At 52.1% G+C, this 11,288-nt stretch overlaps 1 protein-coding gene across 1 annotated transcript in view; it reads right to left on the bottom strand.

Moving 5' to 3' along the window:
• mapk8ip3 (mitogen-activated protein kinase 8 interacting protein 3) overlaps window positions 1–10,632 on the bottom strand; it is a 34,878-nt gene extending 24,246 nt beyond the window's left edge. Inside the window, exons 1-5 of the mRNA XM_079746618.1 lie at window positions 9,701–10,632; window positions 3,133–3,253; window positions 2,861–2,931; window positions 2,574–2,665; window positions 808–952 (exon numbers count right to left, since the gene is read on the bottom strand). Coding sequence (XP_079602744.1) covers window positions 808–952; window positions 2,574–2,665; window positions 2,861–2,931; window positions 3,133–3,253; window positions 9,701–10,006 — 735 coding nt within the window. The 5' untranslated portion in view covers window positions 10,007–10,632. The remainder of the gene's footprint in view (window positions 1–807; window positions 953–2,573; window positions 2,666–2,860; window positions 2,932–3,132; window positions 3,254–9,700) is intronic.
• Window positions 10,633–11,288: the final 656 nt, after the last annotated feature.

The following is an 11,288-nucleotide window of genomic DNA, read 5'->3' as shown; positions in this document are numbered from 1 at the left end:
TAATATAGATAGATTATTAGTTCGTATCATATCAGATATATAGATGTATAATTATATAATATATCTAGATGTATTATTATTATATTCTATGTCTTCTGTTTGAGATTCCCTGAGTCAGTTAGTGACACCAACAACACCTCACCGCCACAACACCGATGCTGGAATGAGATTCACACGGCCACAACCAGGCAGCAACTGAACGGGTTAGTGGAAACCCACAGCAACAAATAAACACTTAAAGGTTCAGCGCTCACCGTACGGTTCAGTTCAGAGCTCACCGTACGGTTCAGTTCAGAGCTCAGGGCTCAGTTCAGAGCTCAGTTCAGAGCTCTGAACCGTACGGTGAGCTCTGAACTGAACCGTACGGCGAGCTCTGAACTGAACCGTACGGCGAGCTCTGAACTGAACCGTACGGCGAGCTCTGAACTGAACCGTACGGCGAGCTCTGAACTGAACCGTACGGCGAGCTCTGAACTGAACCGTACGGCGAGCTCTGAACTGAACCGTACGGCGAGCTCTGAACTGAACCGTACGGCGAGCTCTGGAGCGTAGAGCTCTGAGCGCAGCGGAGCAGAGCGGTCAGAGGAAGCACAGTGCAGCTGCCTGCTTGGTCAGAGAGCTGCAGGGTCCGAGCACCGGACCCTGCAGCTCCACATTTAAGAGCTGCAGGGTCTGACGGAGACGCAGGCAGGCAGCGGGGGTGGCGGCGTGGGCGTGGCTAGACAGATGGGCGCTGACACAAACTCCTCCTCCTCCTCCCCCTCCCCTCCAGGAGAAGGGGGGGGGGGGGGGGGAGCGCTGTCACACCTGGTAGCCCGGGCCGGAGGTGGGCGGGCCCGGCTGGCCTGGCCACGAGTCTTTCCCGGACCCGGTCTGAGCCCCCCCAGGACCCCCACGTACCATGCCCTCTGCGCCGGGGTACAGGCTGAGCGACGGGGGCCGGTCCGCTTTGCTGCTGGGGGGGGGGGGGGGGGGAAGAGACAGAGGGGTGTTAGACCCCCGCTGACAGGGACCCCAGGTCTGAGGCCGCAGCATGGAACCAAAGCATCACTTAAAGAGAGGGGCTGACAGCGAGACGGACGGACGGACCGATGGACAGACAGACAGACAGACAGACAGACAGACAGACAGACGGCAGACAGACGGACCGGGGGACAGCAGGCCAGGTGGGACACCAGACAGAGTGTAAAGAAATACACCAGATAAAGTAAAGTGGGCGTCAGCAGAGCACCTCCATCGGTGCTGCCGCTCCTTACTCTTTATGGGGAAGGTGGACTACAGAAACACAACACAATACAGCACATGAAGACAAAAAGACACAAAGACACACAGCAAGCAGCAGTGTGCCGGGAGGGCGACCCTTGACCTCTCTCTCTCAGGTCAGAGGGTGACCTTTGACCTCCCTCTCTCAGGACCACTGAGGGAGGATGTTGGCGAACATAGCATCAGGGGCTCCACAAAGTATGCAGGTGTGCAGTACTTCAGGAGGGGGGCGGGGGGCGGGGCAGGCTGGTAGAGAGGTTGGGGGGGGGGGGGTAGAGTTACCTCTTCTTCCAGGACGCCCGATGACTGGTGTGATCACAGAGAGGCCAGACAAACAGACAGAGAACGGACAGATGGACAGAGACCCAGATGGACAGACAAGCACACAGGCAGGCAGTGAGTACAGCAGTGGACCGGGGGGCCGGGTGGGGGGGTCATCAGACATCAGTACCCCCCCAGACAGCCCGCCCGCAGTGGGGCCCCGCGGTGGGGGCCCCACGTGGCTCGTTACTCGTCTAGATCCGACCTTTGTGATCTGACGCCGCCGGGACGCTTAAACGGTCCGGGACAGGACGCCCCCCGACGGGGGGGTACCCTGTCCCGGGGGGTTCCCTGACAGTTAAAGGGGTCCCTTACAGTTAAAGGGGTCCCTTACAGTTAAAGGGGGTCCCTGACCTTTAAAGGGGGTCCCTGACAGTTAAAGGGGTCCCTTACAGTTAAAGGGGGTCCCTGACCTTTAAAGGGGGTCCCTGACAGTTAAAGGGGTCCCTTACAGTTAAAGGGGGTCCCTGACAGTTAAAGGGGTCCCTGACAGTTAAAGGGGTCCCTGACAGTTAAAGGGGGTCCCTGATAGTTAAAGGAGTCCCTGATAGTTAAAGGCAGTCCCTGATAGTTAAAGGGGGTCCCTGACAGTTAAAGGGGGTCCCTGATAGTTAAAGGCAGTCCCTGATAGTTAAAGGGGGTCCCTGACAGTTAAAGGGGGTCCCTGATAGTTAAAGGCAGTCCCTGACAGTTAAAGGGGGTCCCTGAGAGTTAAAGGGGTCCCTGACAGTTAAAGGTGATAGAGAGCCCCCATAAAGCCCCTGGGGGTTCTCAGCAGAGTCCAGCGCTCTAAGGGGTCCCTTTAAAGGACTCTGATACTGGGAGACAGATGTTCTCTTTGTCCAGCGTGAACCACAGAACCCCATAAAGCGCCCCGCACCAGACCAGGGCCGGACCAGCGGCCCTGCTGACAGCCCCCCCCCCCGCGGTCCGCTCGCGTCACCCCAGACGACGGAGCCCCCTGACGGGACGCGGACGGCGGGACTCACATGCGTCCGGAGCCCGGGCCCTCGGGCTGGCCGTGGCCCCCGACCTGCTGCATCTTGGTCCGCTCGATGTTCTCCACGTAGGTCTGGATCATCTGGGGAGGGGGGGGCAGTAAAGTCAAGCCCTCTGAGGCATCTGCATGACGGGCGATGAGCGGTCAGGGGTCACTATAAGACAGCCAGGGGGACCGGACCAGCATGCAGTTCCTCTGGCGGCCTCTAGGTGGCCCACGGTGGGTGGGTGGGTGCAGAGCCACCCCCCACCGTGTGTGTTGGTGGTCGGGCCGTACCTCGGTGTGGCGCTGGTGCAGAGAGTTGTACTCCTTCTTCATGTCCGACTCCCGCTCCTCCAGACGCGTGACTGAGAAAGGACACAAACACTGGGTTAAAGCTGGGGTGTCTGTAGTAGAGAGCTGTGTGTGTGTGTGTGTGTGTGTGTGTGTGTGTGTGTGTGTGTGTGTGTGTGTGTGTGTGTGTGTGTGTGTGTGTGTGTGTGTGTGTGTGTGCGTGTGTGTGTGTGTGGGTGTGTGTGCGTGTGTCAGCGTGGTGGCGGTCCCCTCACTCTGGTCCGAGTAGTTCTTGGTCTTGACCTCCAGCTGTTTCCCCGTCAGCTCCAGGACCTCCACCTGCACCTGCAGGTCCTTCTTCTCCGCCTCCAGGGCATCCTCAAACTCGATGAATTTCTGACGGAACAAAGAGGAGAACACTCAGAGGAACCCGACGTAGAACCCTCTGAAGGACCCTGAGAACACTAAGGAACCCACCGTAGAACCCTCTGAAGGACCCTGAGGACACTGAGGAACCCACCGTAGAACCCTCTGATGGTACCTGAGGACACTGAGGAACCCACCGTAGAACCCTCTGAAGGACCCTGAGGACACTGAGGAACCCACCGTAGAACCCTCTGATGGTACCTCAGGAGACTGAGGAACCCACCGTAGACCCCTCTGACGGGTCGGCTTAGCTCAGGAGCCAGAGCAGGTGTCTTGTTGTCTTGAAAGGTTGCTAGTTCGATCCCCAGCTCCTCCTAGCTGAGTGTTGATGTGTCCCTGAGCGAGACACTTAACCCTAACTGCTCCTGACGAGCTGGCTGTCGCCTTGCATGGTTGACTCTGCCGTCGGTGTGTCAATGTGTGCATTAACCGATGTAAGTCGCTTTGGATAAAAGCGTCTACTAAATGCCCTAATTGTAATTGTATGGTACCTGAGAACCCTGAGGAACAAACCGTAGGACCCTCGGAAGGACCCTGAGAACCCACCGTAGAACCCTCGGAAGGAACCGGACATAGAACCCTCTGAAGGTACCTGAAAACCTCATATCTTTATGGGTCTCATCCCAACCTCCTCTCAGTATGGGTCTCATTCCAACCTCCTCTCAGTATGGGTCTCATCCAGTGTTGGGAACGTTACTTTAAAAAAGTAATTAGTTATAGTTACTCACTACTTGTTCCAAAAAGTAACTGAGTTAGTAACTGAACTACTCTATAATAAAAGTAACTAGTTACTAGGGAAAGTAACTATTTGCGTTACTGTAAAAAAATAATGTTGCTATATGTCAAAGAATTTGGATTCTTCTGAGCAGTTTCCACTTGGCCTTAATGTGTTAAATGGTTGAACTGCCCATTCAAGGCCCTGATATTCTTCCAACTGAATTTTAATTAGATTGGTTGCAAAGGCTGTGGAACATCTGCCGAACACTACAGAAAATGCCAACTTTTCATTGGATTGCTCCGGACTCGCCATTTCTGCTGCTTCATCGAATCTGTTTGGTGTGTGCGTGCGTGTGTGTGTGGCGCGCGTGTCCTGGCTTGTGTGTAAAAACACTGGCTCCGATTGGCTACCATGAAACATGACTGCCTTAGCCAATCATAATCGCTTATCTCGTTGTTGACCCACCTGGTCTCCTCACTAGCGGTTTGTGTTTGGAGCCGGGGGTGCGTTCAGATTACGCAGTTTATTCAATCAATTCATAGTAACGCACCGCATTTAACGTACAGTAACGGTAACGGCGTTGTAACGACAGAAACAGTAATTAGTTCGATTATCCCGTTACCGGAAAAATAACGGCGTTACCTAACGTCGTTCTTTTAAACGGCGTTATTAAAAACACTGGTCTCATCCCAACCTCCTCTCAGGTCTCATCCCAACCTCCTCTCAGGTCTCATCCCAACCTCCTCTCAGGTCTCATCCCAACCTCCTCTCAGGTCTCATCCCAACCTCCTCTCAGGTCTCATCCCAACCTCCTCTCAGGTCTCATCCCAACCTCCTCTCAGGTCTCATCCCAACCTCCTCTCAGTGTGGCTCTCATCCCCTGCAGTGGGCTCAGTGCTTTAGTTCCACGCTGAACCGTTCCCCCCGCTCCTTCCTTCTGAAACACGCTGTCCAAATTCCTGAGTCAAAGTCAAAAGAGCTTTTCTTGTGTTTTAACGGCTGGTGTTTATTTATTTATATATTTTAAAGCCGACCACAATGACTGCTTTCCCCACTCGGTGTTAGGCTGTTAATCTGGTGGCTGTGGAGAGCAGGGGTTTGATATGAAGCTACAACAACACACATGCAACATGCTCTCATTAGACAACACAGCTTCATATGACAATTTCACACTTTATTACTTAGTTAGAATTGTAATAAGGTAGATGACAGATGAGGGAGTTTGGTGTTTAGGGATCTTGTATATTCAGGTAAGAGGTTGTCTTGTTTGGCTGATCACTTATATTGTACTACTTCACAATCGATGGTCTTTAATTCAGTTAGTCAACGGCGACCAAAGGGAGGAATACAAACGCAGAACAATGATGGTGTGACATGTTGATATCTCTGCTGAGGTGCATTACATCATAACTACACTTTGACACACTGTCCATGTTTTAGGTAACGGAGGCCCTGGATCTTCAAGGTGTCAAAACATCCAATCCTTTTGTCTCTAGAAGACAATAGGATGAATCTTAACAGCGGCCTTCAGAAGGAAAGCAGAAAAGGAGTGAAGCCTCATCTGGGCCTGGTCCATTGTGCTTCCATCAGGGAAGGTCTTCTAAAAGAACTTCAACAGCACTTTAGTAGAGAGCGGACAGCAGCAGCTCCTGGAAGCACTAACCACAGCCTCCCCTAAAGGCAAACGGCCTTCAGGTGTACCGTAGTAACCAATATGCTGATCATCTAACCCCCTCACCAATATGTAGAACCATGCTATCATCTAACCCCCTCACCAATATGTAGAACCAGGCTGATCATCTAACCCGCGTCAGTTTTCAGAGTTTCATTTCAACCTGCATGAGACGCAGGATGTAGACTTGCTTTCCAGACGGGCTATTTCTAAAAATATCTTCAAATGATCGTTCTATTTGTTTGATCTATAGATAACCGACGCTCTCTTCCACACTCGACATGCCGTGTATTCAGGGGCTGAGCCTCACGTCTCCTGGATCAAAGATCCATAACACATCAGACGGTGGCGGACATATTGTCCTTGGGATGCTGAGTGCAGCTCTACTGCCTCATCCCCTCCTCCCTGATCCCAGACATCACAACCGCTGGGCGTCAGGAGGGGCTGCCATGATTCAGCAGTCAGCCACGAGAGGCCGTAGTCTGCAGTGATGTCCAACAGCTCACTGTGTTGTGAGCGCGACACAGCGAATTCTATAGAACGGTTACTTCAACCAACGGTTACAATAGACGACCTTGTATCATTTCACACACAGCAACACACAGCCACACAAATGGGATAATCTATTGAAAACAAATCTTCATTTTCCGGCCGAGCAATATAGTTATATCAAATAAAGCTATACAGTTATCATAATATAGTTAATGAAGACAGCAAAATGGTTGCTGTCTTCATTAACATGAGTTGTGATTAACATGAGTTGTGATTCTGTCACCGCTGTGTGGTTTAGAGTATTTTATATAACAGCTTCAAGCTAATCAGAGCTAGGACCGGAAGTATGCGTTGCATAACACGGCCTTCACGCTGTCAGGGTTAATGCTGGCCCGCTGACGGCAGGCCCAGATTGGAGTCACACGCCTTGCTCTGGGATATAAGCCCAGCTAGGTCATGTTTATGTTGAGGAGAGGTCAGATCAGATTCCTGAATTGTTTTCTTTTGACCGAACCGACCGGTTCCTCCAGGTGGAATGGTCAAGTAACTCAATCTCCCATTGAGCTGGGGACTACAGAGCTGCAGGACGGGGCCCACGGCCGGCTCTGTTTACCGGGGGGTCCAGGGACGCAATTGAACGGGTGCAAACAGACATTTTGTGTAAAGGGGGAGAGAAACAGACGCTCCTCCATTAAAGACGACATGAACAGTCAAGTCTGGTGGATTGGAGGGGCATGGAGAAGGAAGAATCACTCTGCTGCTGCACGCCGTCCACTGGGAACACTGGCTCATCCACCGCAAACCATTCCTGTTGATGTTCTGTCCTTGTTGCCGAACAAGCGACCTCTGTTTTCCTGACTGAGATCATTTAAATTAAATCACGTTTCATTACATTACATTTATTTAGCGAGGCACACTAAGTGCATTCAACAGTGATACAACCGAAAATGTGCAAGAATCATTCCAGTACATAAACTAGCTGAAATAGGCAAAAGGCCATCAGATCCCTATTAGTATAATTTCAGACACTTTGTAGCCAAAAACGTCAATCCATCAGAAAAACAATAATTGATGAATCAACAATTAAGATAAGAGTGCGTTGTTCAGCCACTACTACACGTCTGACGGCAGCATGACTGGGAGACTCTGGCCGCGGGCAGGAAGCGGATGTCTGCCACTAGCCTGAAGGCATCGGAGTACAGGGAGCTCTCTCTCTGCTGGAGGGGGGGGCCTCGCGAGAACACCACCACACAGGCTCTTGTTCTCCTCCGGCCTTGAGACCCGCCCTCCCTCCTCCTCCTCATCCCTACGCTCCTGTCACGTCTCTCCCTCCTCCTCCTCCTCCTCCTCATCCCTACGCTCCTGTCACGTCCCTCCCTCCTCCTCCTCCTCCTCATCCCTACGCTCCTGTCACGTCCCTCCCTCCTCCTCCTCCTCCTCCTCATCCCTACGCTCCTGTCACGTCTCTCCCTCCTCCTCCTCCTCCTCATCCCTACGCTCCTGTCACGTCTCTCCCTCCTCCTCCTCTCCCAGTCATCTCCTTCCTGTATCATCACTATGAGCCGCTGATTCGATTTGTCCTCTCATCGTCTGTGTCTCTCTCTCTCTCTCTCTCTCTCCTGGGGCGTCGTCGTCATAAACACCAATCACATTACAGCAGCCAGACTCCTCCTGTCTGCTCTGGGTGCTCTATTGATTTTCTATGATCGGCCATCCTTTAACTCAATATCTCGTCCCCCAGCATGCACCGCTTCTCTGTCCGGCACAGACCCCCCCCCCCACTGCCCGTCTGCCCCCCCAGACGAAACCCTCTGAGGGGGGGTCAGCGGCCGATCCATCCCAGGGTCAGGGATTGACTGAGGGGGTCACTGCCCGGTCTAAACTGCGTCCATTAAACCTTAAACTACGTTCATTAACCTTAAACTACGCTCATTAACCCTTAAACTATGTTTATTAACCCTTAAACTCCGTTCAATAACCTTAAACTACGCTCATTAACCGTTAAACTATGTTTATTAACCCTTAAACTCCGTTCATTAACCTTAATCCCCTCCAGTGTGAAGCTCTGGGCCTTCTGATGGACAGTTATGAACACACACTTAGGTTTTTATATCAGTGTTCTCCAGTGTGATGCTTAGGCTGAAATCACATTGGAGTTTAAACATTATTTCCTGGGTGTGGTCAAAGAGAGAAATCCAATCCTTGCTTGTGTAAACATTACGTTAGGTTACAAATGATCCCCTCTTTTCTCATTATTTATGAATAGTTAACAACACAATGGCCAAAATATAATCATATGGTTGATGTAGTTTCCATTTCATCAACACTGTGAGGCTAACCTCCTCTGAGCTGTCAGAAGCATGTGTCCCACAACACTTACTGTTTGGCTATTTTAAAATGTTAACTGTTCATAAATGGAGAGAAACTGTATTAATAAATGTCTGACCCGTTCCTTACTCTTGTTGGGCCGCTGAACTGAGGCGTCTCACTGTTTGGAGATGAAGTACAGCTTCTCTAAACGCAACACGCCCCCTGAACTCACATCAGTGGAAGTTGACGCTTCATCCATAGGTACACTACACTGTAGTGAAGCTTCTGGGACCAACACCTGTAGCACCACATCCTAGAGCGGCTCGTGATATTACAGTCCACTGAGGCGTGATGGTACCAGATGATAATGGTGACTCAACAGGGAGCCACTAGGGAGATAGGCTGTGATTGGCTACAAGGAGGAGGGGAGGAGCTCTGGATGTTGGCTAACCCTCCGCTGTGTCCCCCCCACTCCCCGCTGGAGACGGGGTCACCCCACTGCCCGGGAGAGGGGGGGGGGGGTGGAGAGGACAGAGACATCCCGGTGTCTGTCCTCTCCGTCTCCCCTAGGACGAAGACCGAGACCGGAGACGTTGTCCTGGAGCGATAGCTGAGGAGGGGGGCGTCTGCCCGGGCTCAGTGGGGGTCAGGGCCTGGCTCCTATATCCTGCCCACTTGGCTCCTAAATACTGACCCCTTGGCTCCTATATCCTGACCGCTTGGTTCCTAAATCCTGACCACTTGGCTCCTATATCCTGCCCAGCCCACTTCCTTTAGCTTGGACCTGCTCTCTGCGTGTGTGGTCACGCATGAGTAATAACCCGAGGACGTCAACACACCACTAGATGGATGCTGACAGACGCAAAGATGGCTGAATTCATCCCTAAAGGCGGTGAGATGTCATCTATGCCTGTTGTTGTTGTTACACAATACCATGAATGCACCGTGTAGAAGGTGCTCGAGTTATTTGATTGGATGACCATGATCCCTCTATAGACGTGTTGCTCCATAGTCATCGGCAATATCCACCAGGAATGGACTTCCGTTATATTCCATTGGCAGCCCGATCAAGCACCCACACACACAGACCTCAGTTCAGATCATAACCCCTGGACCTTATAGTCCAATGGACCATACTGACACTACAGCAACAATAGGGCCCATGGGACGTTTATGTGCTTCTACCCGGCTACAGCCCGCCGGTCGCAGGCTACCATCCACGTACCTCCTCCGCCTGCTTCCGCAGCGCCTTCTCCCGCTCGTATTGCGTGATGAGCTGCTCGTTGTCCTCCTTCAGAAGCTCCAGCTCCACCTCGTGCTCCTGGTTCTCCGTCAGCACGGCGTCCAGGTTCTCCAGCACGTTGACAACCAGCGGCATCAGCTCCTTCACCACCTCCTCGTCGTAGCTGCGGATCAGCCGCTCGAACTCCCGGTATATGCTGTTGGCCAGGCCCGACACGCGCTCCGACATCACGGACACGGAGCCGTAGTCGTCCTGGTACACCACCTCGTCGATCTGGAGGTCCATCATCTTGTCTGCCGGGCGAGATGGCGACCTATTCCACGGGGTGTCTCTGCCTGTAGAGGCTTAACCGATCGGGAGTGTCTCTCGTAAAGTCAACGCCAACGGTGCTGCGAAATACGGTCCTTATCTAGACACACAAAAACACTTCTGGACGCCGCAAATAACACCAATCACCGCTCCCGTGTAGCTCCATAACCTTGAACCCGCTGATGAACGTATCCGCTGCTGTGTGTTGATGTGACGGGGCCCCCCTCGACCACCACTAACACCGCCGCTGGCGCACCCTGCTACGGTTGTCCTCGCGTTGCGAACAACCGATTCTTCCGGGAGAAATGCGCTGGTGGACGGCCGGGCTGGGGCTCGGGCCTCGGAGAGTCCATACTCGAACCAGGAGAACGGCCTCGACGATGCACCTGCCGCTCAGCAGCCGCAACCATGGAACCCAGCCATTACAGCGAAATAAATAAATAAATATGGCAATAAATTATTAAATAAATACGGCGAGAAGAATAAATAGACGGGCCTGTAGCCGATATGTCCCGGTCCTACCGCGTCCGCCGGCCGATCCCAGAGGAGACGCGGCGCGTCATGTTGTGCAGGTGGCCGAGGATGGGGTGCGGCGGGCCGGGCGGAGGTGCTGTCTCACTGCGCTACGGGGGGGGTCTCTCTCTCGGCTCAGATGGAGGGCCAGCTGACTATAGAGCTGACGTCACGCCGTCTGCAGTGAGCTCTCGGTTTTTCTTTTTTGCTAATATGCATTATAAATCGACATACATGGTCGTAAACGAATCGGCCTGATTCTAAAATATGTTAAGATATAAATAATTTCCCGAGGACCAGCCGCTATGCTAAGCTAGGCGGTGCATCGCATGTGATTGCTAAAAGGCGTATGCTACTAGTGGTGGTTAATAGAATAGATATGCCCTGGCTGACGAATAACCAATCACTAATCACAACTCGTATCAAAGCATCTACAGCCTTAATGGTTCATAAGCTTACATATGAAAACATTAAACACAGGAGAGAAACGATAAAAAACATTTAACCAGTTATTCCGTTTTTAAACGTGGTTCCATGTAGTTAATTTGCTAAATGAATAGCCTAGCTATTTGAAAGACTTTGTAGGTCAGACCCCTTTGACTCCCGTTATTCCAACTAGGGTTAGGGTTATACCAATAGAGCTTTTTAACCAGGTGGGGCTGCTTACCTGCCGTTACTCGGCCACATGGGTCCAGCGGTTGGGCCTCAACGCCCTTCCGTTACACACCTGCTGCACGTTATCAGTCTT

Source organism: Pollachius pollachius, assembly GCF_949987615.1.
Source record: "Pollachius pollachius genome assembly, chromosome: 11".
NCBI classification, from domain to species: domain Eukaryota; kingdom Metazoa; phylum Chordata; class Actinopteri; order Gadiformes; family Gadidae; genus Pollachius; species Pollachius pollachius.
Note: the sequence above shows the minus strand (reverse complement) of the source record. Positions and strands in the feature narration are given on the sequence as shown.